Source organism: Chlamydotis macqueenii, chromosome 1 (genome assembly GCF_036417535.1).
Source record: "Chlamydotis macqueenii isolate bChlMac1 chromosome 1, bChlMac1.mat, whole genome shotgun sequence".
Taxonomy (NCBI): Eukaryota; Metazoa; Chordata; class Aves; order Otidiformes; family Otididae; genus Chlamydotis; species Chlamydotis macqueenii.
Window position 1 is genome coordinate 159,485,639 of NC_141556.1, and position 27,203 is coordinate 159,512,841.

The 27,203-nt window shown below is 37.9% G+C and overlaps 1 protein-coding gene across 1 annotated transcript in view; it reads right to left on the reverse strand.

The window, feature by feature from the left end:
• Positions 1-3,630: 3,630 nt before the first annotated feature.
• The window catches only part of IPO5 (importin 5), a 44,512-nt gene continuing 20,939 nt past the window's right edge, over positions 3,631-27,203 (reverse strand). The window contains exons 10-26 of the mRNA XM_086771276.1: positions 24,362-24,468; positions 21,946-22,070; positions 21,767-21,856; positions 21,497-21,670; positions 21,062-21,280; positions 19,783-19,866; positions 17,703-17,835; positions 17,489-17,610; positions 16,953-17,049; positions 16,282-16,454; positions 15,708-15,819; positions 15,047-15,102; positions 11,187-11,309; positions 10,348-10,567; positions 7,981-8,209; positions 6,307-6,448; positions 3,631-3,775 (exon numbers count right to left, since the gene is read on the reverse strand). Of these exons, the coding sequence (XP_086627402.1) occupies positions 3,689-3,775; positions 6,307-6,448; positions 7,981-8,209; positions 10,348-10,567; positions 11,187-11,309; positions 15,047-15,102; positions 15,708-15,819; positions 16,282-16,454; positions 16,953-17,049; positions 17,489-17,610; positions 17,703-17,835; positions 19,783-19,866; positions 21,062-21,280; positions 21,497-21,670; positions 21,767-21,856; positions 21,946-22,070; positions 24,362-24,468 (2,293 nt within the window). The 3' untranslated portion in view covers positions 3,631-3,688. The remainder of the gene's footprint in view (positions 3,776-6,306; positions 6,449-7,980; positions 8,210-10,347; positions 10,568-11,186; positions 11,310-15,046; positions 15,103-15,707; positions 15,820-16,281; positions 16,455-16,952; positions 17,050-17,488; positions 17,611-17,702; positions 17,836-19,782; positions 19,867-21,061; positions 21,281-21,496; positions 21,671-21,766; positions 21,857-21,945; positions 22,071-24,361; positions 24,469-27,203) is intronic.

A 27,203-nucleotide genomic window follows, 5' to 3' on the forward strand; every position in this document is an offset into this window, starting at 1 on the left:
AGCCCCACGAAGCATGTAAGTACAATTGACTAAGTTAGCAAAATGAGTGGATTGAATGATTAAATAGCAATGGCTAAGGCTGCTTCCCAGAGATGCACAGTAAAATACTTCAAAGTTGAAAAAATATGGGATGGCAAATAATTTACTTTTGTATTATTTTTAATACCATCCTCATTGTAATTTGGAAAACTTAGTATGTATGCGCCCCTACAGACACCACTAAGACAAAAAATAAAGCTCCAGTTCAAGAGCCCAGCCAGCATACCCAGTACATACATGGAGTGAATTAGAAAATTCACCTTCCTTAATTCTTTATTTCATCAGAAATTCCAGCGTCTTACTCTCACACATGTACTCCGTACATGAGACTGAAAGATCTAGATGTGTAGAGAGCAACAGACAACAGCTGGCATAACAACTTCTCTGTGCTGGGAAACAGCAGCGCTTGCACTCAGCGTTACTTTGAAGTCTCTGCAGAGAAAAAGCAATGACAGAATGCCACAGCAGTACACAAATCCCATGATGAAAACATGAAGCCTACAAGTCGCTTTCTTACACCAGTTTTGCACAGGATTCGCAGGAAGATCTTGTAGACACAGCCAGGCAAAGGAGACGAGACATTTATCCGCATTAGTGTCTTTCATGAACAACCTAGAGCTGCAAACAAGAAGTAGTTTCGCCTTCTCAACAATGAGAACGGATGAGAGTTTAGATAGGAACTCACCTGAGCGTCAGGAGATGAGCCAATTTGGAAAGCAACGCTCATGAAGTCTGGTTACTTTTATATGCTTAAATAAGCTAATGAAACCAAAATACTGGAACACTGTCCGAATCACGGGGAGTTTTCTAGTTGTTTTTTGTTCCCACTGAGTGCAACTTTGAATGGTTTGGGTTGGATGTCTAGGGTGATTCGGTACCTCTTTGTTCTGCCAAACCAGAGCACAGCTATTGTTTGCGGTGCTCTTTATGCTACATTAGGTACATCAATTACCAAATGCAATGGCTGAACATTTTGATAAAGCATGATTTGGAGTTCTATCTTCAGGAAAAGTTGTTGAAATAAAACTATGGCCCTTCCCGTATCAGTACCACAGTTAAGATTCCTTCAGCTCCTTCCTATTTTTTGATAGCTGCAGATAAAGCCACTGTTCTACTATACTTTGTTTGGGAAGAGTATTTCAGTGCTGTGGACGATCAAGACTGGTTGGCTACTTAAAAAAGGAACCTGAAAAGCTAAGATTAGTGATTCAGACAGCTTTTAAATAAGCGGAAATGGAGTGTAGAGTTTTTAAAGCTTGCATGCATTGAGAAAATGCTACAAAAGCTTTTGGATTAACCCTGACAAGTTCAGCAGGGACAGGCAAGACGAGACCTCCAGGTACTCCCTGGAACGGACCTACCTGTCAGGCTGGCACAGTGACTCACTTGGTGCCATTTTCTTTGATAAAACAATTGGTAACAAGGTAGAAGCCACTGCACAAAGCTGCTCTGCACTGGCTCTGGCACACAGAGCAACCCCATTTCCTGGTTCTATTTGTTCTCATTTACTTGAAACTGAAAGGAAGGAAAGAAGGTTAAAGTTGGTCCTTTTGGAGAGCAACTGAAATGTTGCTCTTTTACATTACAGACAGCCAAAGCTGATGTTGTTTCAGGGAAATCATAGAATGGTTTGGGTTGGAAGGGACCTTAAAGATCATCTAGTCCACCCCCCGCCCCGCCAAGGGCAGGGACACCTTCCACTAGACCACGTTGCTCAGAGCCCCGTCCAACCTGGCCCTGAAATACCAAATGTGCTACTATTTTCTCCACAGAGTGGGAGTCCAAAAACTGGAAAAAAAAATTCTCAAAGCTTCAGGCTTAGAAAAAGTACCAAAAGCAAGCTGCAAGGAAAAACTAAGCATTTTAGACTGAGGGGAAATTAAAGACTACTTAAAAAAAAAAGAACCGACAAAGAAACAAGAAAGATGCAGGATATGATATAGCCTAATTTTTGTAATGAGGACCACTGCTTGAGATAACTGACCTGACTTACTATTTCTCTCACAGTATGGTATCTAATCCTTAACAGTTCATTTTCCAGATGTAGGAATGCTTGAATTTCTGTAGATACAAGATTAACAATATTTAACAAAGTGGAAACTGGACCAGTAGATACTTTGTTACACTGCTTCAGATGCCTCTAAACAAACTACAGTGTCAGCCTGTACTGTTAAAGCATTTTGTGTCACAAACATTTGGATGTAATGGTCCTAGGCAGTTTTTGATACACCTCATTCTGTATTGTTTTTTTGGTTTTTTTTTTAAACATTTTTTAAAGGCAAAAGGAAGTTTATTCTTTAATAAGAGAAATTTCTTACACACAAATTTCTACCTTTTTTTTTTGTTATAAAGGAAAACTTACACCCTCCTTGAAAAGATTTGTTTTAAGAGATGATTGAGATTGACTTGAACACTTCAGTAAACAAACTGACATTTTGAAGATCAATGCATATACTAACATCTTCAAAGTAAGAGAGTGCAAAAACTTCACTCACCTTTGTTGGAAATCAGATTGTCTATGCTTATGCTTGCTGCTATGTTAGCTGGTAAATGATGTATTGCTCTTGCAGTACCAAAAAGATCTGAAAAGTTTTTTTTGATTCTTTCAGGTCAGGCTATCAAGTATCTGATTGTTTTAAACAAAACACAGGCTACTGCAACAGTATCACTGGCTGCCAGATTGTGTTGCACATTTGCAGCTGGAACAACGCTACATTTTCTAAGTTATGAAATGCAATCGCATCTACACATGAAAAACACTTTTAAGTTACGTAAGTTTACTGTCATAAAAATGAATGCCATTAAATTTCCATTCTACACACTTGGGTGAAAATTTTTTTAAAAGTCAAGGAAAAAGCATTAAATCTGCAATAGGAAACAATATACAAAGTTTCAAATATAAAATCATGACTTGTATAGTTTGTTACTTGCATATTACCACACGAGGAAATTAAAAGAAACACACATCACTGAACTTGTGCACAAGCTGCTTGTGTTTCAATGTCATTTATTGAGGAGTGAATGAGATACTGTCAGACATGCCAAAGAGACTTCACATTCAAGGGCTGGAAGCTGAACAGCTTTCCTCATTGAGTCACTGTACAAGTTGTTTTTGGGAATCTGAAAGTGCGATCAATGAGGTCTTCATGCTCGATGTTTGTCTTCAGTTTTTCATCTTTTGATCTACTTACTCGTTGGGCAGAAGGACACTTTCTACCCTACAAAGACTCACACTCCAATTAATACAATTAACACTAGATGTAGAGAGACGTTTATCTGTTATAACGTACATCTACTGCTGAATACAAGGTCTTAAAGCTGTTTCTTAATTCATTATGTCTAATGAGAAAATTCAACTTGTTTCCCTTTCACCATCGTATGGATGGCTTATACCGTTAGAAAAATACTCTTCAGTGCTATTGTAGGGTTTACAGGAAACAACTTCTGTGTTGTGGGACAGAAACTGATTTAAACACCGTTCTGAAAGAATGCTTCTTCCTGCTGCCGCTGCCTGTAGGTTGCAGAAGAACGGCCTACCCGCACTACAGTTCTGGTTTTACTCAAAAAAAAAAGAAACAAAAGAAACCTAAACAATAGGGTAAACGGTTTATTTGGAGTTAGTTTTCTTGCAGATGATAATTAAGGCCCTTCAAGCAGAGTTCAGGAGCTCCTGTATGGCTGCCTGTTGATCTGCATTGAGCTGTGATATGCATTCTGTCCACAGTCCTCCAGATGTCTAGAAAACAAATAAGAAGTTGTCTTTATGCAGACTGACAAGCTTCTAAGGCACATGATTCACTTTCATATGTTTACAAAGCTGAACATTCCCTGGGCTTACTCCTCTAATATACATGCCAAAGAACAGGCTGAAATCTTCAGTTATACGCAGTCCTACATAGGCTCAACTCCAAGTCGTCTAAAATGCTAAACAGAGGCAAGCTCTGGTTAAACAGCACCAGCATAACAGATCTGAAACTCCTGGGAGCTCCCTGTAACTAAGTGGGTCAAATGACAATCGACACTCCTAAGTTAACTGTGGCCTAACCATTTGCTCCGTTTTGCTCTGAAGTTGAGAGTTCAATGTTCAGGCAAAACTGAACCATACCTAAATGTGAGAGTATCTTTTAGGCACTGGTGCACCAGTAATGTGTTCAGAGGAAGGGAACACTGTGATTACAGCATGACGTGCTACATTATCTGCGCATGTGCAAAATTCTGCTGCCAGCACATGGCATTACTCTTTAGAGAAAGGAATGGTAATTACCTCCCAGAGAGAAGAGAATGTACGTAGCATCTATTACATCTGGGAAAGTGTAAACCCCCACTTTCCTGCCCCTCAGTGTACCTTGCCTGTGTTACCACAGCCCTCGGCTGAGACATTAGCTTTTAAAGTCACCAGCAGCAGGGACTGGTTCTAACGGTACCAGAAAACGCTAAGAATTTAAAAAAGGTTGGGCATACTTATTCACTTATCAACAGAAGATGGAAGCAACTGGCACTCTGCTTTCTTTAAACAGACAATTATAGGAGAAAAACCTGGAGGTCTGTAGGTCTTTAGATTGGGTTTTGTGATAGCAGTATACTTGAAGTAGATTTAAAATAATTGTTTTTATTTATATTTGGTATATTTTATGTTCAGCTCTATTACAATGCTCTTCTCTCACACACTTTTAAAATATCAAATAAAAATGGATTCACAGAATTTGAAAGAATTTGAAAACGCAGTCCTTAGGCTGAATTTGGGTTTTTAATTTTAAATAATATTAGGCATTTTAGACTCTCAATATATAATGGAATATTGCAGAATTAGATATACTCTTCTAGCACTTCTGACATACATTTAAATTGATACTCTACACTAAGATATTTCTGGCCCGAGAATACCTAAGCATGAGGAAAAAAGTTCATGTTTAATTTCAACTATGACCATAACGTTACTCATGTCAGATGCTGGCAGTGGAACAGCTTATTGAGATCATTAAAGTATTTCTACTGAAATCTGGGAAAAAGCAGCAGCAGGCAGACTGTTAGCAACTACACAGCCTTTGAAGTTCCTACCATGGTATAAAACATTTACAATACTTTGACTTTACTAAAGTATTATGTGTGAAGAGATAGGACTGGTAACAGTAAGCTAAAATTGTTTTGTTTTGTTTTTTAAAAAAACCCATGACCTTTAAGACTTTTCCCACACAGTCTGAAGGTAAATCATTTAACCAATACAGAAGCCTTGTTTCCATCTTAATGTTATAATTCCTAGCCAAAATAAGACTTTGAGATACACAACTACTTTATACATTCATGTGCAATTGTATTGTTAAGAAAAAAATAAATCAATTAACCGTAAGCATTTAAGGTAAACTGAACAAATGGATTAGCATACCCTAATATAAAGCTCCATACCCAGACTTTAAGTACTAACAGCAAGGATTCGTATCTGTTAGCCAGAATCTAGAGCAGCCACTTACCCCACTTTCACTTTGAAACGTTGCTTGTTTTCATTCTTTTTACACCTTCAGAGTTTTAACAAGTCATTTTCTACCAGATATAATGGATCTCGCAGGCTGATACATTCCTCCAAGTGAATGCTTTCCAAAATCAAGTATTCCCAAAATTCTTGAACCCGAGTTTTGGCAAAGCATGCCAGGTAGAATAGACAATAATGACCAGCTGCTGCTCCAAATCCTCTATACATTTTTATAAGCCATGCACAATACTTTCTATCATCAGGTGCTGCAACTGCCAGGTACATCCATCTGATAACATTTGGCCCTGGATCAGATCTGCCCTATGAGCTACAATGCAGAGAGATGCAGCTTTAAGTACTTGGACATCCTCATCACCCAGTACCGTAAGAACTCATTCTGGCATAAAGGAAGTGAACCTTGAGACAGTTCTGTAAAGGCAGGCAAAACACTGAACAGCTGCCCGTATTTGCACTGGATTAAAGAGGGCAGTAGTAAAATTACTTATGGTTTGCACTCATTCTCTAGGCCTCTGCTATATTATTAAGTCACCACAGGGTGCTGGGGACCCTTACAGTTCACTAATACAGAGGCAGGCAGATTTCTCTCTCTGTTTTTATTTCTGGCTCAAACAAAAAAACCAAACCACACACCACAACCAACTAACACTGGCTAGCATGTTAACCATGTTGAAGCATTATTCTCTAAGGAGATAAGGCTCTCAAAATTGGTTTAACAGTTCGGTTACTGCTGAAAGTAGATTCTAAATGTTCCCTTTATGTCTAAGCAAGCATTTATTTACCTGCACTTGGCGAACCACATTAGCCAACCGCTTGGTACATGGATCTTCGTGTTTAATAGCTTCATGAATTTCACCATCCGCAATTATACCAAATATTCTGGGAAGGTTAGAGTTGTTGGGACCGAGGACAACTGGATTGTTGCTGTTACAACCGAGATATATATTACAAATAAATTAGTGTGAGCATTTTACATATAAGTTGAGTGATTTTGAAATGTCTTATTCTAAAGCTGCTTATTAACATCTAAGTTTCACTCGGATGAGTAAGTATGCATACCTTTGTTGCCTGCTGACAGAATGTCCCCTCTAATCAGCCTACACTTTATCAGGAAGAAGTTATGTTACAGAATAGTTGAGTTCCATACAGATGGAAGTGTAATCTGCCAGAAACACCCTGCCTAAAAGAGCTTCTTCTTCTCTCTCTCAGTGCTGTAAGGGTCAGGAGGTTGTGTTACCAGCATCAGAGAGCACCAGCAACTTCCCCTCTCTGCCAGCACTCTCACTGACACAGCAAGTAAGCAGTTCTGTTCCCTCTTTCCCAGCCAAGTGTTGGAGTAGAGGAGTGCTGGCAGCCAGGGAGCTGGATGGAAAATGATCTACTTCCAGCCCTGCCACCTACTACTGCTGGAATGCAGAGGCTGTAAATCTAGGACTGACAGAGCTCCAGAGAAGTATGCAACAAGGCTGAGCCACCTGCACAGAGTTAGGTACAAAAGAGTACCAGTACTGCAAAATTCCTGATTTCTATATGTGTGTGTACATGCATACACGTCAGCATTATTACGGTGGCTCTACACAACCGTACTATTATCAGTACAGAGACCTCAGTTGCCACCACCCATTTTTTGCCTTAGTAAAGCACCAAGAGATACAAGGTATTCAGACTGTAGAAAAGCTAAGTTGTTTCCTTTCTACTTTTCTACTAAAATATAATACAGTGTCAGCCAGAACATGGCTACTACACGATGATTCAGAAGAAGCTGACATTCCTCCACTCAATTATGAAGTGCAACTTGCACCCATACGAGAATATTTTTTTAAATTCTATTGACCTATGAGAAGGAGCACAAATCTAAAGAACAAGCTGTAGGACAAGATGCTTTAAATAGTAACAGAAATTATTATTATTACAAACTTTATTAATAGAGACAGCACTGTACCATGAATTTATGCGTACTATTTCTCTACTTTGTATTTTCTTTTGTCGATACTCAAGCTTTAAGAAAGCAAGAAGGTGCAAAGCTACTTTAAAAGATTATGAAAAGAAGGCTGCAAGGGCACGCCTGTTGCTATTAGAAAGTAGAAAGATCTGACCAGTTATTAATGCTGATACGTAAAAGCAGAGCATCAAAAATTTTCCTAAAATTTTCTGCAGAAGTTCCCAGCTGATCTTTTCCCATCATGTGCATATAGAGCAGCCAGGAATTTTTTTCAAGCCATATAAATGTTAGGATGAGAACCTTGACTGTTAAAAAAAAAAAAAAAAAAAAACAAAAACACCAACCAACATAACCAGCCATAACATTGTGGAAGACTCAGTTCTGACATTCCAAATTATCTTCTCTAAAGCATATGCAGATTAACCTGGGAGTTTCTCAGTTTTGGAAGGCAAATGCAAGGAAAGAACCTGCAAACAGGCTTACTTTCTGCATTAATGTCAAGACTTTGCCTTACCTCTCAATTAAGTCACACAGATAATTGAAAGTATGAACAGCTTCTTCTTTATCTTCATGAAGCGGAAGCCATGATAACCAGTGTGGCAGGACTTCTTCAACATTTACACAGTCAGGCTTGAACTTCATTATCTTCCCTACAGCTGAAATGCAGTTCTCTGTTGCATTGACATTCTCTTTGGTTTTGGCATCTGGTGACTGAATGACTGTCACCAGCAATGGAAGCGCCTCTAATTGTTAAACAACACAAGAATAAAGTTTTAATGCACAATCAAGTTATATTTTATTTAACATCACAAATTCTACATGAGACTACTGCACGTATTAGAAACGGGATATTTTGCGCCCCAAGCACCAAAATCCCGTCGTTCCCATGTCCCACTACCTTTAGGTTCTTCCCTGCTCAAAAATAATTGTATGAAAAACAGATAAAGCTATGGAAAGAAACACAAGAAAACAGCTACTGCAAAAGTTTGGATTTGCTTTTTAAGTTCAGCAGGAAAAAAAAAAAATAAAAAAATCTTCCTGTGTCTCTCAATTGGAGTTATGCAATCTACAATATACAAGACATAGTAATTTATAGTAAAAACATAGATAACAAGCATTACCTTTTTAATCTGACAGATTCTATAAACACCAGATGATGAAAAGCACCAATACAGCGACATTCACATTAATTTAGAGCATAGTGCATACCTACAGCGTATGTCTGCTGTATATACTGCTTGTGTGCATGTGCATATAAAAATATATCTGTATGTGCACATACACACCTCCCACCACTTAAAGGTGCACTAGGAAAAGCTCATAGCAGTAATCTCATCTGGTGAATCCACCTGGCATGGTTTACATGGTAAAAATCAAACATCAAGGAAAAATGACAACTTTCTTGCTAGGTTAATAGCAATTATTATATTTTTTTTAATAGTTGTGCAGGTAGCCACATGCACACTTCTAAATGAACATTAATGTCATGGTTTTAGTTACTAGTGTCCATGCAGACTTCAGAGCACTCTACAAGCATGTAGGAACAACTGTCCTTGTGGTGTTCTGCTAAAAATAAAATGCTAAAGAATTTAAAATACTTCTGAGGTGCCTGCTAATAAGGTGTATGCTGTAAAGTAAAAAGGTTATTTTATCTAAACATCCAACTACAGGAGAAGCCAAGTGCCTGGTCTTAATCAAGGATTATTTGTCCAAATACAAAGAAAAGGATCAAAGTTGTCACAAAGCTCAAGTGGGCCAAGGTAAAGTCTAATGAATGAAAAATAAAATTAGACTTCAATAGATGCTAAAAACTCCCAAAACTCCAAAATCAGAACTGTCTTGACCTCAGTCTCTATTCTTCTAGTCTCGGGACAAGATATGAAAACCTTATGGAAAAGCTCAACAAAAAATACCTTTTAGGAAGTATTTTTCTAGACAATTTAAAATTTTAATGCTCTTACTGTTTCACTGCAAGGTTTATCCCCTTTGCTTTTTTTTCTGTTGTTTGGGTTGGTTTTTTTTTTTTTTTTTAAAACACCTCATCTTGATTGTCCATGTGACCATTACATTTACATTAACAGTGAAAATTATAACCATTATTGATGTAGGTAAGACTTGTGTTAAAGCCCTAACTTATCTCATCACATGGCTCTTATTTTCTTATATCCTTTAGTTCAGCTTTCATTTAAGAATTAGGTAAAATACATATTTGAATCAGCTAACTAAATATCTTAAAGGAAAAAAATCTCTGATAAAGGATGCTAAAATTAACTGTGTGCAAAATTAACTTTGTTGACTGACTAGAAGAGTGCTAGTAGACTATCTTTAAATTCAAGGCAATTTTGAAGTTTTAGAGAAACCTGAGACATTCAGAAAGAAAGCAGACAAAGTGCTTCTGAGAGGCATTACGATACTCATTTCACTTCTTAGTCACGGAAATTAGGCTCCTTTTTACATAACAGGAAAGCAGAAAGCCTTCTCGGCTACTCCTTAATAGAGGTCACTTGTGTAACTTTTTCCAGACATCCAAAGAGTTTTGCATTAATATTTAACGTTAGGATTAATAAAAAGCATCTATGAGACAGGTGTGTACTAGAAAGCTATTTTTTATTAAATTAACATTTGTGTGTCAGATCATATTTTTTTAAAAAGTAGGTAAATTAAGTTTGCTAAGCGGTAAGTGCTGCAACAGAAATGCTACTAAGCAGAACATCATTAAAAGCCCAAGGAATTCAGGTACTCTACTAATCACCACAGGTCATACTGGCAATCTACTTCACTGCCAAAGGGAAGAGACTTCATTAACCAAATAGTGAGCAATTTAAAAATTTTTCTTCCAGAATCAAACCTTCAAATAGTTTTATCAGATACATATACATACCTGTGCAAAAAGGACGATAGCTGTCCCCACCAAATTGTGCCATAACTCCGACACCGTAGGCAGCTGCTTGCCTAACCTCTGGGCTGTTGTCACAAACTGACTGTAGCATTGGCCTCAGGAAGTATTCAGCATACTTGAATGAGGAGGGGCTGCAGTGCTCTACAATATCGTCAAAAATGCATAGCCCCCACTGCCTGTCTGGCCATGGCCTTTCTGGACACTGCATCAAGAACAGGTAACATTTAAGCCACCTTAAAATTGGTAATTCTTGTACGGTCAATAGATATATTAACAAAACAATCACACTAACAGTGGTCTAGTATTTTTTGTTAAATATTCATGGATTAAGTTTTATCTGTATTTTTCTGTAGTAATACTTGCAGCAATACCTTAAACAAGACAAAATCCAGGTGAATATCTGAGCTAATTAAAAGAATAATGATTTTAGGTTAAATCCTTTACCTCTATTTCACACACTGTTACCTATTTCAGTCTCAATATTCTCCAATAGTCTGCAACACTTTTTTGGCCTCTCCTTGAAATACATTTTAGAGAGTATCAGACACTCCCAGGCAAATAAAATTTCTCACAATAGTTGTGGTTGTGTTGTCAATAATCCTGGGTCTTGCAGCAGAGAAATTAGAAGTAGCACAGCAGTGCAACTATTCAAAAAGCATAGGGTAACAACTTCATACTTGATCCTTCAACTGCCTCTCTTTTGTAAAACAATACCTGCTACATTCTATCTACCAAGTTCTCCAGGATTCCAGCATGGAAGGTCTATTAACACATTGGAAAAATATAATCAAAGTCAAATTAAAAAAAAGCATGGTACTTACAATTAGGTTGACGATTAGTGGAAGTAGCCTTTCAAACCATGGCAGTACCTTCTCTTTGTAACTGCTGAATATTGAGTGCAAAATGTCCGATACTTTAGTCAAAATATAAACGTCACTGTCATCCTGATAGAAAAAGGATAAAACTCACATTAAAACTAACAATCTTTAAAATAGTGGAAGTCACATGAAATGCTAAGGTCTCTGAACTAATGGAATAAGTTGTTTAATGATTTGGTTTTGTAAAACCAATCTTTTAAAGTTCACTATTTTTCAATTCTTGGTCTAATCACAGAATGACAAAATTATAGAACAGTTTGGGTTGGAAGATCATTTGGTACAACCTCCCTGCCATGAGCAGGGACATCTTTCACCGAATCTGGTTTCTCAAAGCCCCATCCAACTTGACCTTGAACACTTCCAATAATGGTGCATCCACCTGTTCCAGTGTCTCACCACCCTCATTGCAAAAAAAAATAAAAAAAAAATAAAAAAAATAATCCTTATGTTCAACCTAAACCTACCCTATTTTAGTTTAAAACTGTTGCCCCTTGTTCTGTCACCATAAGCCCTTGTAAAAGGTCTCTGTCCATCTGTCATGTAAGCCCACTTTATATACTGAAAGGCTGCAATAAGGTCTCCCCAGAGGCTTCTCTTCTCCAGGCTGAAAAATCCCAGCTTTCTCAGCCTTTCTTCATAGGAGAGGTGCTGCAGCCCTCTAACCAATTTTGTGGCCTTCCCTCCTCTGGATCCACTCCAATTGGTACAAGTTTTGTACTGAGGACCCCAGAGCTGGATGCTTAGGTAGGGTTTCACAAGAGCCGAGTTAGAGGGGCAGAATCACCTTCCTTGACCTGCTGGCCACACTTTTTTTGATGCAGCCCAGGATACAATTGGCTTTCTGGGCTGCAAGCGCACACTGCCAGCTCATGTGCAATTTTTCCATCCAGCAGTATACACTGGATGGGCTACTCTCAATTCATTAATCTTCCAGTCTGTATTGATATTGGGGACTGCCCCAACCCAAGTGCAGGACCTTGCACTTGGCCTTGTTCAACTTCCCAAGGTTTACATGGGCCCACCTCTGAAGCCTGTCTGGATGGCATCCCTTCTCTGCAGTGCATCAACTGCAACACTCAGCTTACCGTCACCTGCAAACTTGCTGAGGGTACACTCAATCCCACTTCCCATCCTGTTAATATTTAACAGTACTGGTCCCAATACAGACCCCCCTGAGGGACACCCCTTGTTACTGATCTCCATTTGGACATTAAGCCTCTGAATGCAACTCTTTGGACATGGCCATCCAGCCAATTCCTTATTCACTAAATAGCCCATCCATCAAATCTTTATCTCCCCAATTTAGTGACAAGGATGTTGTGTGGGACCATACCAAAGGCCTTACAGAAGTCACGACAGATGGTATCAGCTGCTTTTTCTTAATCCACCAATGCAGTTGCTCCATCATAGAAGCCACCAGATTAGTGGGGCATGATTTGCTCTTTGTGAAGTCACGTCAGCTGTCTATAATCACCTCCCTGTCTTCCACATGCTTTGACATAGCTTCCAGGAAAATCCGTTCCATGACCTTACCGAGCACAGAGTGAGACTGACTGTTTGGTAGTTCTCAGGGTCCTCCTTTTTACCATTCTTAAAAATGTTAGCCGATTGCTAGTACTGAATTGCCTAGGACTTGAAGGTTTGTTTCAGGGACAGAAAACTTTTACCAAGACAAATACCATCTTATGCAAATTCACTGCTTCAATGGATTCCCTTTACAGAAGACAGAAGGCCTCTTCTGTACCTTACAGGTACTGTAACAAACTTTTACTGAAAAATAAATTGATAACTACCTTTGTGACACACGATTGTGGCAAAAATATATGGAATATGAATCCTTGCCTCCTACCACTTAACTTCATTTTCAGCTTGCCTAATTAATGCATCAGACTGGTGAAGTAAAGATCCTTAGCTCACATCCAGCTATCAATTCATGTTACATTTCAAGTGAGGATTGTTCCCTGGACACACTAGTGTTGGGAAAATTCTAACTTTCTTTTAAAGCAAGTTTTATTGTACTCAGTATGGTTCCTTTAATCAACTTATACTTTAACAGGCAGGGAAAACAGAATATAGCTAGTTTCTGGTCCCTAGTGAGAAATTAAGTATTTCTTATGTATTTCTCATGCAACAGGTAGCTTCCCACAACTGGATACTTAAACCCTCCCTGGTTAGGCAACTTCTGCATTGTCAAGGCATAATTCAAGTAATAACTCTGGAACATAAGCACAAATGAAAATAGAAGTAGAGAACTGCTGCAGCACACCACAAGGTCCAACTGGCCTGGTATTGCCTGTTTACTATTAACTGACAACAGATGCTCAGGAGAAAGCATAACACTTGCTCAGTGTAAGCCTTCTCCTGCCCTCCATCAAATCAGCAGTTTAGTTATTGCCTAAGCTAGGGCTGTATCTGGATATCTTACTGAAACTACTGAATACCTTTTGTAATTTCTGTACTCCTTTATATTTCTACTGCCTCGAGGTAAGGGCTACATAATCATATTCTGGGACCAAAGGTGTATATCCAAATGTTACTCATTACCATATGTTAATTCTGTCCATATGGCAAGTGACATTCTAGTCCCACTCCTACTTTCACAAGGTAATGCAAACAAGTCTTTCCTGCAGCCTTTAAAAAAAAAAAAATCCGCAAGGTCAAATATAAATTAAAGCACCTTTTAAAATGCCTTGCAACTCTGTTGCAGAGTATGGATTCAGCTTTTCTGAAACTGCTGCTTGCTAGCATTTTCTCTCATTATCAGTAGAGTGACACACAAGAAAAAAGATAAACTGCCTAACTCACTGTCTACAAGAATGAACAGTAAACATTGCAAATAAAATGAGAAAAATCAGGAAAGGCTCTTGGCTCAGAACTTGAGCTTTGTTATTTTTTGATCCCAAGCAGTGTGCAGGTGCCAGAAATCTATCATTTTGAATGCTGGCCTAATGTTCCCAAAGGAAAGTGGCTCAAGAACTGCACTGTTATTTAAGAAAGTATTTGCATATGAGTGAATGATCTTATTCTGGAGTCTGCATACAGGTTAAACTCATGTAAACAAGCTTCACAATTCAACTTCACAAGCTTCACACCTGCATTGCGTGGCAAAAAAAAAAAAATCCCAGTTACTTAAATTTTACTGAGTGTCCTTTATGTCTCATGTTATAAGCAGCAGTGACTTCTTATTCTTTATTACTCTCTCCATACCAATAATGATTTCACAGAACTATTGCATCTCTTCTACAGTCATGTTCACTTCAAACTCAAAAGTCAGTTCAGAATTCTAGCAGGTAAGTAGTCACTTTGGTATTCTCTCATAAGCAATCACATTATGCCAGCTATTCATCCTGCTGTCCTCCTTTGATACTATTTTAGGTCTGTTCTTTTTAAGACATGCTCCTGACCTGTACATCAGAAGTACGCTCAAGGTTAAGACCCACTTAGTTCATAAGGCACAAAGAAAAAGCAAGTCAGCAGGGCTAGGCCTTAGATTATCACTGATACAGCATTTGATAGCAGACTATTTAAAAGTAATCTAAGAATTGTTTGAGAGGGTGAAGAAATGAAGAGCTATATCCTGAATTTCTTCCTTCAGTATACTGAACAAGGAATATTCTGATCCATACAGCTAGCGGGACCCATTTCCAACTCGAAGTTTTGAAGGAACATGGTAACAGAACATTCTTCCAGGAAGAAATAATTCTGAGGATGTACTATGTTTTAACTGAGTAGTATAGAATATCTGTGTAATTTATTTCCATACTGGTGCTTTATGAGTAGAAAAACTCCCCAAACCAACTTACTTCATCTTGTAATGACTCTTCAACTTGTTCATCATAGTCTTCATCTTGTCTTTTCACTAAATTAAAAAACAAATATTAAACCATTACATTTCTACAAGTGCATAAGAAGCCTGTGAAAGAGAAAAATGATGCAGAAACAAGTTTAGAGAATAGCAAACAGTAGCTGAAGATGCAACAGGAATTTTCTGTCTTTAAGAAGCTTCAAAGAGCTTTCACAGAAAGACAAGTATAATGAGACAGCTCAGTCTAAGAATGTGTAAAAGCACATGAAATAGAAATAAACACACTAGCTTGTCCACAAGGACAAGAAAAGTGCACAGAAATAAGAAACTACCCTTGCTTTAAGAAAACTGCAAAGACTTCAGATGAAAAAAAACACAGAAGTGACGACACTGTAGACACGTGCACTGTTTCCAACTACATCTGCCCATCAACTTTTGATTAAACTACAGTATTTCTGCAAATGATGGCATCTTCATCCTCCCAGATCTTGCAAATATAATTAATGGATTATGTTGTTTCAAAGCCCAATTATCTTACATATATATGCAAACTAAAGAAATCTGAGCTAGGCTGTTTTTTGTGTATTAAGAAATTATTAGGAGTTCTGCTTTAAAGAACGGTCATTGTCACATGTTAACAGATATTTGTGTTAACTTACCCTGTCTTAATTCTTGATTTTTAAAGTGCTCTTCTAGTTTTCCTTTCAATATTCCTCCAAGTTCTTCAAAGTGTTCGTTGTTAAGGCATCCATCTCCCATTACCTCAATGCACTAGTGAAATAAAACGATCGGTTTTTCAGCTTTAAGTTATATGAACAGTCTCAATGAAATTTAAGCACACAGAGAATTATTAATACATGCTCTGCTTTAAAGTGATCACAAGCAGAAATAATACTAATAGAACATTCATACTGCAATCCATGCTCAAATTATACAAGTAAGGCAAAGCACCACTGTACCTTTCATGCATATAACTTCAGTTTATTTTTTGTGATTAAAATGAACAAATTCCATAAACATTTTAGGTCAATACTTTGGTATTTTGGTTCTTGCAAGGAAAGTACAACTGAGTTCTTGAATTAGCTATAACAACATTTATAGTCAAACCAAAATTCACGTAGAGCAATCATTTAAATGGCTGGAAGAAATGCAAGGAACATAAAACATATGTCCTTTCTTACCATAAAAAGCTATGAACAGTAATGCCACAAAATTTTTAAGGAAGAAAGTTACCTTTGCAAAAGAATGCATTATTTCTGAGATAACATCTGAATCTGGTTCTGTCCCAATGGCTTTGATGAGTGCATCACACATGAAGTGCCACATCTGTGTGAGGTACTCTGGCCCACGAACTCTAGCACATTCAAGAAGGAGGGGCATCGACTCTGCTGCTGCCACTCGAACACGTTTCATTATTAAGGAAATGAAACAATCAATACCAACATAAAGTGCTTAGAATTTAAGCACCCATCACCATAACGAAGTTACTAGTTTTCTACCAGATTTTTTTTTAATTGTAGTCTAGTACATTTGATTTCTAAATTAGATACAAATTAAGATCATAGGAAAATTGAACATTTTGCTATTTAAAAGTTGTTGCAAGCCTGTTTCAGGCTATGATAGAAAAGCTACTCAAGTTCTTTATTTTGTTGGCACAAACATCACTGTCTCTACTGTTTGCTTTTAACATTATAGACATGCTTATTTAAAAAGAAACTATGGGAAAAAGTAGGATACGTTGCCCAAAATAGTGTGTAAAACTGTTCTCAGAAACAACTTCTGCTATAAAGCAACAGAATAGTTTAACACTAACACTTTCAATTCTTTTAGGAAAACAGTAAGAATGATTTTCATTCTTCCACACTAAGTTTTCATTTTCACAGTAGAATTTGCTAATAGGATATCATCATGGAAATAGAACTTCAGCAAGGGAACCATCAGCTTTACAACTTGCTCTGTGTACTCCACAAATCCTTCTTTTAGCTCTTTTGCGTAGCAAACCTGAAATACAAAGCATGGAAGTGCCACCTTTATAGGGAAAATACTGTTACTAATATTTTTCAACTACGTAATGGTGAGAAAGATTGTTAAAAGATTTTAAAATTTATTTTAAAACACCCTTCCACATGCACTTATTTTTAAAATCAAATTCAGAAACATCAGTATTTGCAAAAAGGAACTGCTCTTCAACATCTCCCATTCGTTAAAAGTTTTGCTAATAAAGGAAAAAACTATCTGTTCATCTTAAAATCAAAGCTCCAAACTAAAGAAAATATTTTTAGTCAAGTAAATCACACAGTGTCTGAAATCCAAACTTAACACTATCACCCAAAGAAAAAACAGAACTATTACACTTGATACTATAGACAATATTTTCATTACGAATTTTGGCACGATTGTCCAGCAATACATAGATCACCAAAACTGTCTTATTACTCACCAGCATCTGGCATGCAGTTGCTTTTTCTTCAAGGCCTGCAGTTTTAATTCCAAAACTTTGCTGATCTCCTAGGTTTACAAATTCCCAACCATCATCATCACTCATATTCTCCATATCTTGTGCTGTTACACAGAGGGGGGAAAAAAAAATATGGAAGTGCTACAAAACCATTTAATGCAGTATTTTTTCAAGCAAAATATTATCTTAAACCTACTGTCTAAAAGAGCTACTTCAGGTTTCATGGATGCAGTCTTCATTAAAGGTCCCATGACAACAGGAAGGTACTGCTGAAATTCCTTTCCAAGAATTTTACACATTCGAGCCCATGCTGAGATCATATAAGAAATCTATAAGAGAACAGAGTCAGAATTTTCACGTCTTACATTTTATTTTAATGCATACTTAAGAGGAAAGCATAAAAGAACGTTATACAATACGAAGAATTTGTCAGCAGTGCATAAAACTTATTTCAAAGAGAAGAACTCATCCAATATGCAATCCATATAAAAATGCATCTTCAAAAGACTTGTCCCAAGTCTTTATTTGTAACAATGCATTGACAGTAGCTCTGATCAAAGTTGCTATAAATGTAAAAATGTGAGAGTATAAGATGTACCTGTAACTCAATCATGACTGTCTAGAAAAGTAAATTTCTCTCTGAAAGAAATAATTTTCTGAATTTAATTGATACTACTGAGCCACATTCCTGAAAACGGCAAACAGAACAAAAAAGAGGGCAGTGCTCTTTTTTCAGAAGAGTATTTATTTTCAGATGCACAAATCAAAATAGCTCTCCGCTCATTAGAACAACTGTCTAACAAGTCTTGTTGAACTATTTATAAGAAGCTGACAGCAAGGGTCGTATGATGCCAAACAAAGTAGTCACTAATAGACAAGGAACGATTATCCACATACTGAAATTTCTTCAACAAATATAGGTCCTGGAAGTCTCATTTCCTAAACATAGAATCATAGAATGGTTAGCGTTGGAAGGGACCTTCAAAGGTCATCTAGTCCAAGCCCCCTGCAAAGAGCAGGGACATGCCCAACCAGATCAGGTTGCTCAGAGCCTCATCCAACCTGGCCTTGAACACTTCCAGGGATGGGGCATCAACCACCTCTCTGGGCAACCTGTTTCACTGTTCCACCACCCTCACTGTAAAAATTTTTTTCCTAATATCTAATCTAAATCTACCTCCCTCTATTTTAAAACCATTACCCCTTGTCCTGTCACAACAGGCCCTACTGAACAGCCTCTCCCCATCTTTCTTCTAAGGCCCTTTGAGGTACTGGAAGACCGCTATCAGGTCTCCCCAGAGCCTCCTCTTCTCCAGGCTGAACAGCCCCAACTCTCTCAGCCTGTCCTCATAAGAGAGGTGCTCCAGCCCTCTGATCATCTTTGAGGCCCTCCTCTGGACCTTCTCCAGCTGGTCCATGTCCTTCTTATGTTGGGGGCTCCAGAACTGGACACAGTACTCCAGGTGGGGTCTCACCAGGGCAGAGTAGAGGGGGAGAATCACCTCCCTCGACCTGCTGGCCACGCTCCAATCCAGGATGCGATTGGCCTTCTGGGCCACAAGAGCACATTGCCAGCTCACATTGAGCTTCTTGTCCACCAGCACTCCCAAGTCCTTCTCCTCAGGGCTGCTCTCAATCCATTCCCCGCCCAGCCTGTATTTGTGCCTGGGATTGCCACAACCCAGGTGCAGGACCTTGCACTTGGCCTGGTTGAACTTCATGAGGTTGGCACGGGCCCACCTCTCCAGTCTGCCAAAGTCCCTCTGGATGGCATCCCTCCCTTCCAGCGTGTCGACGGCACCACACAGTTTGGTATCATCAGCGAACTTGCCAAGGGTGCACTCTATTCCACTGTCCATGTAGCCGACAAAGATGTTGAACAGGGCCGGGCCCAACACGGAGCCCTGAGGGACGCCACTCGTGACCGGTCTCCACTTGGACATCGAGCCGTTGACCACCACTCTCAGTGCGGCCATTCAGCCAACTCGTTATCCACCAAGTGGTCCGTCCATCACACCCATGTCTCTCTAGTTTAGAGAGAAGGATGTCGTGCGGGACAGTGTGAAAAGCCTTGCACAAGTCCAGGCAGATGATATCCGTTGCTCGTCCCTTGTCTTCTGTGAAAAATTCTAAGGCCAATCAATCTCAATTTTTGTAAGGCATGTTGAACAACTAGTCTGAAGGCGCAATTACATAGAGGGAGAACGTCACATGTCCAAATAAAATTTTTAATACTAACCAATGCGCTGTGCACTATAGAGCCAATTTTGACATACCTGTGGATCATCATCTTCTAGATCACTGAAGTCTGTCTGTGTCTTCAGCAACAGCTGCATTACATCTGATGCATCCTGCATAAACTAGATACAGGAAAGAACTACGTTTTTAAAGGCAAATTAAAAGGGTACATTTCTGAGCCTTAACACCAAACAATTTAAGTGAGCCTTTATGTCCACCACACTACCAAGACACAAGCTAAAGTTGGAAAGAGACTGAAATGTGGATAAAAGTGAAAACACAAGTTCTTCTTCTGGAAACATCAAATCATTCTTGTCTTAAGCTTCACTGTATCTCTTTGAAAACAGAGGATTATTTAAATAAAACACTACACAAATACCAATACTCACAAAAAATAATCTGACAACTCTAACTCCCTAGATATCCTCCTTACTATTTTGACTCCTTTATGGAACTAGGATAAAAGCTGACAGCATGAGCTACTTACTCATGAGCTACTAATATTTTAGGTCACATCAGATGCCTCAATGATGTTATATCTATCCTCTTTCGCTCTCCATGTTCCCAGTAATCCTCCAAGAATAAGTTATCAAACATTAGTTATGTCTAAAATCTGCTTAAAATTTAGTTGCATTAATATTAAGTTTACTGGTAGTCCTTCTAAGTCAAAGAAACAGGCTAGCAATTTTTTGGGGCAGGGGGCTATTACTGTTTTCATACTGCATACATCGCATTGTTTTACTTTGAAGTGTGATTTTTCCGTTTTTTTTTTCATTCAATAAAATTAAAATTGGTAAGCTGTAATGCAAACTTGCTATGAGAACAACACTTAAACTCTTATACAGCCCTTCACAGTTGTTTCTCGGTACTTTTACAGAGACAAATTTTAACCAACTTACCATCAACAAGAAAACCCTGCTAAATACATCAAGCGTTATGACAAACAAGTACTTCAAGTTCTGTTACAAGCAAATTTAAAATTTTTCAGGCATTCACACACAAGAAACGACGCTAAGTTTCCTTTTAACTACATACATTTTACCTGCCATTCTGACTCAGTCTAAATGAGATGCTTCAGTATTTCTCAAGGCAAAAAAAAACCAAGAAGGAACTAAAAATTGCTTGTTTTCAACATTGTTCAATATGACAAGAATAACTTGAACTGCACTATTTTCTTAAGATTCTATTCTGAATTTGTGAATCTAAACAGCAAGACAGTTACCTCAGAAATGACAATGTGAAAACACTGATAGAAATCAGCAACAATCCAGCTATGTTTTACAAGTGAATATATTCAATGCTAACATTGCAGCTTACCTTTTCTTTACCAACAGCAAGACCAATTAGGCTGATGCATTCAATAGTCTTTCCTCGTAAAAGTCTTAATTCCTTCTGAACAGCATTCTCAACAATGTGTTTTAAAGAGGGCATAAATAAGTCATAGTAGGGAACAAACTTCTCCTCTGCTGTATCTGCAACTGATGCAATTGAAGTCACAACTTGCTCCAAAACTAGCTTAGTGCCTTTCTGTATCAACTTGGAAAGAGGAAGAACAAAGCGTTATATTTCCAAATCATATCTTTTACTTAAAAGCATGCCAAAGCTAAAAGACTCTTTTGTACATATCCTAATTCTTGTCAGTTTATAACATTAGCAGATGTCTACTGGCTTATTTCAGTCATCTTAGATCAGCTACACTTATTCTATGTGACAGATTACCCTCTGTGAAACAATTTGTTCAGTATATTATACCTCTTGTAATTTTATCACCATAGTGGAATGAAGATGCTTCACTAAGTTATCCAAATATGGAATAAGCAGTGACTTGGGACAATCTTCAGTGAAGTTTATGAGTGCTGCAGCTGCATGGGCTTGAACACGTTGGTTGCCTTGATCCTCCATGGTTTGTAGAAGAGCTGCTATCACCTGAAACAGAAGTGTTTGTTTTCAGAAGAACAAATGCTGGAAGGGACAGAGTTTTACAACTTTTTTTTTTTTTTTTTTTACTATTCTACTACTTGCCTTCTCATGAAATTTCTTTTGAAAACCAGGTGCGAAGTCAGTTGCCATTTGTCCAATAGCATTACACGCAGCATATCTTACTCTTGGATGCTGAAAAAGTATTTCCCTCAAATAGTTAACAAGTAGTCATGACAGCAGAAATGAAAACATTTTGAAATAATTAATTGAATTAGACTCACAGGATCCTGAAGGAATAGCAAAACAAAATTAACTATCTCATTTAAAATTCCTTCCATCTGTTGGTGGCAACCTTCTCCAATGGCTGAGAGTGCCATCAAGCCAGCATGCCTGTATTTCCAGTCCGCTACAAATGAGGAAAAAGAAAATAAATACATATTATTCATTTTTGGAAACTACAAAGCACCACAAAGACAGATCACCTTTTTGGGGGGGAATGAGACAGGAGGAGGAAGAGTGAAGAACAGGAGAGGGAAGGGAAATTGATGCATCTACTTAATTTGTTAAATGCTTTTTCACTTTTCCTCATACATCCTTCCAGAGATGCACAAAAATTTGAGTATCTAATCCAGGCCAAATCCAGACCTAGAAAAAAGAAGCCTAAACTGCTGGTACAAGTATGTACACGGTACTAAAATCTGGAAACTGCATTTTCATTAAATGAGCTCATCAGGGATAGTGCTTCTTCCCCCTCCTTTTTTAAAAAGGATATAAAAACAGCCTATACCTTCCTCTTTACGTCAGGAAGGAAAAAAGGTCTAGTGAACCAAATAATATCTAAATTTAAAACAAACACATAATCAGAACTAAACTTTTCAGTAGTCTCCCCAAGACTAAGAACAGTAACATCCTATTTAGAGATTTAAAGCTCCCCCCACACTCCAAATCCTATTAGCCTCTTCTCAGGCTAGTGAGTATCGTTGAAATTGATCTTTCGCACACCTCTCATTTTTGTTTAAACCAGGGAAACATGAGAAACTCCAATTTTTTATTTTTTATTAAAAAAAAAAACAAAAAAAAACTCTCTGTGCGAGAAACCACGGGGATTACAGAAGGGAAAACCAGAAGAACAAACAGATTTCTCAAACAACCTGTGGGAGAGGCATGTAACAGAACTTATTTCCCAAAATACCAGCAACAATGAAGTCTCGCATTCATGTAGTAAATTCCTGGAATGGAGAACACCACAGTTCAGAGTACTGGATTCCTGACACTTAAGCTTCTGTTTGATCAGAATGAGATGAAATATCATCTTGACAGAAGGTATAGTGAAGCAGTTTATTTTTCTGCTATTTAAGTTCATTGGATGTTCCCAGTTAAGCCTGCACCTCTTGTTGCTCTCACGGTATTACTATTAGCATGAATTGCAGACTTGAAATTAACGATACCACAAAATGAAACACAATCGTGTTTGGACCATCTGGCTACCCAATCCGAACCCAGAAATTCTAAATTATTTCAATAAACATTTGTGAGAAAAGCGCTTGGGATAGGAAAATGAAAAGTTCGATTTCTGAGAGTATTGATGAGAGTATTTATGATCTAAACATCTTCATTTTTCCTCCTAACTCCCTACTAGTGATAGCCTCTGAACCAAAGATTATATATTGCATTTCCTTTTTTCAAAGAGTACTAATGGTTCTGGAAAGCTCTGATCCAGTAGAAAGCAAGCATTAGGCATCAACTGCATGACTTCCCCCTTCACAGAAGTAGTCTTACAGCAACTGCACTCCACACCTTTCTGTGGGTACTACAAAATTAGGCATTTGCTAGCCTTGAAGCTATTAACATTGGAAGAGTCAGATTAATCTGCTTCCTTAATAAAACTTATCCAATATGGTAACTTTTTTGGACTGGGTTTTAAATCATGAAAGTAGGAAAAGTACTCTGAGCTTTTTCATTATCTTCTACTTCAAAGGCTCAAAGCACAGGTCAAGTGAAAGCTCATGCAACAAATGCACAATATTTTTTTGAACGATTGCCTGAGCAAGCATTACAGGTATTTTAAGAGGAAAGAAGCACACAAAGCAACCGATAAGAAAGAATATATGGAACCACCTCATGAAACAAGTATTAAAATCAGCATATCAAAAGACAGACAGCCTACCACAACTTCTGTATTTTGGTCCATCAAATTGCAGGAAGGAAAAAAAAAAGTTTTCCTCTATCAAGTTTCACTTAAATGCAGCACTTCTGAAGAAATAAAAAGACCTGAGCTACAGAGTAACAGGTGGCAGTTTAAGTACACTTAAGGTACTGTGAGGCACTGTACAGGGATTTAGAGATAATATTTTAAAGTTAAAAAACGTCTTCCCTTATTTATATTTAATTCACAGACTGTTGAGTTTTTAAAAAATGTACTGTTTTGTTTTTGACATCTCCATTCAGCTGTCCATGTTACAGAAAAACGTTGTGATGTACTGTATGTAAGTTAAATAAATCACAGTTTAAGAAAAAGTATATAATTCCAAGTTCACAGTATTTACAGTTTTTGCTGCTGAAATCAAAAGTGGAAGTCTGTAAAAATATATTAAGTATTTAAACATGAAAGTTCAAGAGGTATCAAAGTTACTGGAAATAATAGAATTGTGGGGGAAAAAAAAAAAAAAAAAAAAAAGGGAAAATGCAGTTACTTACGATTCTGAAGCATTTGCATAATATGTTCTTTAATCATAGGTAGAACAAGTTTTCCTCCAAGGCCACACGCCATCCTGTCCAGTGCACTCTCACCAGCAACTGCATTGCTAAAGATCAGTTACAGAAATTATCAGTGGTTTGATATCTACAATAAAACAGTCTAACATGGCACAGAAGTGCCTTTTCCTGCAGTTCTGGGCTTCAAAATTTTGCCGTCTGAATACACATGAGCCTCCATAAGTAAATAAAGCATACCCAAAAGCACAAACATTAAATAAATTATTTTACAGATAATAAGTAAATAAGTAAAAAAATAAGTAAAATAATTATTTACAGATAATAAGCCCCTAGGTGGACGGAACTAATTAATAAAGTCTAGTACCAAAGAAACTAGGGTCTTACTAGCACTGAAGGTAGAGACTGAATTTTGCAACAATTACACACACCTAGAAAGTTGAAACTAATTAAGTAATAATACTGGCCATCAACTTTTTGTCATGAGAACATAAACCAATTCAGACTTGCTATGAATCAGATTAACCAGCAGAATTCAAGCTTTAGCACGTAAGAGACCTTTCCTGCATGGCTGCAGTACCAGTGCTCTAGTAGCATGTTCTCTTGCCAATGACTCAGGCAGAAAACATCCGGTCCAGGTGAGGAATTTGTGACTCCCAGCCAGTTCCAGAAGTGAGAATAGCTGAACACTATCTGTGTAAAGTGACTTGTTCCACCCAATAGAATTATTTATTACAGAAAAGCAAGAGAGTTTCCAGGACACAGATAACTACTGCTACAGTCTGGGTACAGCTAGCACTGTAATAACTCAGGGTTATTACAGTCCATCCTAGACATCCATGCTGATGGAAAACTGAGTAATGGTTCAGAAAGGGATTAATCTCCCTCTTCTTTCAAGTATCAGTCATCTGGGTTAGAAAGAGATGTCTTCAAACTATTATGCTTGAATCCCAAAGTCTCATCACAAACCACAAACATCCTAGTAACTCACATGTTGTGAACAAAGGTGTTCGCACAAAGACATTGACAATACTGTATTTCTCCTTCAGATGAGTCATGTTCAAATAAACAGACATATCACCAGAAGGACAACAAAGCATGGGCACTCGGTTTTGGATTGGAGCAAACTCACTGAAGTTAATGGCAACTTTCATCATAAATTACATTCCTTGAGCTCTTTCCTCCCACCATTAATTCATACATTCCTTTTCAGGAAATAGTCTATCTTAGAAAAATGACCACATGCTTCCATGCAGTGTTTGCAAGGCTTTTCCCAGGAAAAGAGGAAGTTGGATTAACCTTTTCCTCCTTTAGAATTTCACTGCTGTATGAAGTCAGAGCACCAAAAAACTGTAACTACTAAAATATTCCCTGATGCTTTTGTGTAGGCTGACTCACATCCCCCTTAGTCAGATCCGAACACACCCTAACTAGGCTACAGCCTGATGATCGTTAGCCTGTTTCTTCGACTGCACAGAAATTCCAGGCTTCTTATGAAGCTACAAAGACTCAAGAACCAGAAGAGGTTAGCATGCACATCAGCTAATCAACAACTTTCCACAAAAAGGTGAACTTCAGTGGTGGGAAACACACAGTAACATGGGTGAACCTGCTAAAAGGAAAAACTAACACTACACACACTATCACCAGAAATGAGCTGATGTCCAGTATTTTGTGTGTAAGCCTCAAGCCCTCCTATTACTTGGAGGGCCAAAGGATCTATGTTTCTCTTTTAGATGAAGGTTGCTGAGCAGAACTCGTTTTCTGATCTTTCCTCACTCTACTTGCAACTTGTAACAAAAAAAAAAAAAAATCCATAGGTAGCTAACTTGTGTTTAGATGAACAAAGTTACTCTGCTGACAAGAAAGAGAAATCAGCATGCCTCAAGGGGATGCTTCAGAGTATGTACTAAGCTGCCTAAAGCAGCCCATCTAAATAAACTTCCACACCCTGAAAAGCTTGATGAGGATTTGAACTCCTTTTTCCCCTTGAAACTTAGCTGAATTAAAAGATGCAAATACTTGACAAACCTGAATGCAGTAGTGTCTGACAATTCCACCTGTATGGCAAAATTTCAAAGTTGAGGAAATAAAATAGGTTAAAAGGGTCTGGTCTACCATGTGAGGCGGGGGAGAAAGGACAGCTTACTTTAAATTCCACAATCAATAAGAACAACAATAACAAAAAAAAGTATTCCAAGTCAAGCAGAGATTGAATAAGTTCTTCGATGAATCCCTACGTACCAGTTTTGCAAGTGTCTTTACATGCCTGGTATCTAGTAGCAGTCACTATACAGTTCAGTGGTAAATGAACACCTCTTCTATTGCCTATCTTCCTACGAAGATCTCAAAGCATTCTGTGACAAATTGTTTCAAAACACTAATTACATTTGAGTCTTCAAGGAGATGCCGGATGTGGCAAAAAGTGTCTAGACTGGTAAATGAACATCCATGCCTTTACTGAAGTGTGGAGATAGTTATCTCCTACACATATTTCTGCCTCCTTCAACTTAATTCTAACTGTATTTGGATGTAAGAGGATGCTGTAGACAAACCATTGTCATTCTAGTGAAAAGCTGAAGCAAGCTACAAAGCGTGCAGGAACAAGCAAATCAGAAAGACTGGACATCTTTAGTAGATCTTTCTCACCTAAGACATAACAAGATAAGCTACTGCTAGCCATTCAAAGGGATTTAAAATAATAGCAAAAATCATGATCTTTTTGAACTATATTAAATACAGCAAGGAATTCCACTATCCATTCTGATGTTCTTCAAAGGTAGGCAGCTTTTTTTTCTTTAACAGCACCTTTTCAGGGGCATAGATA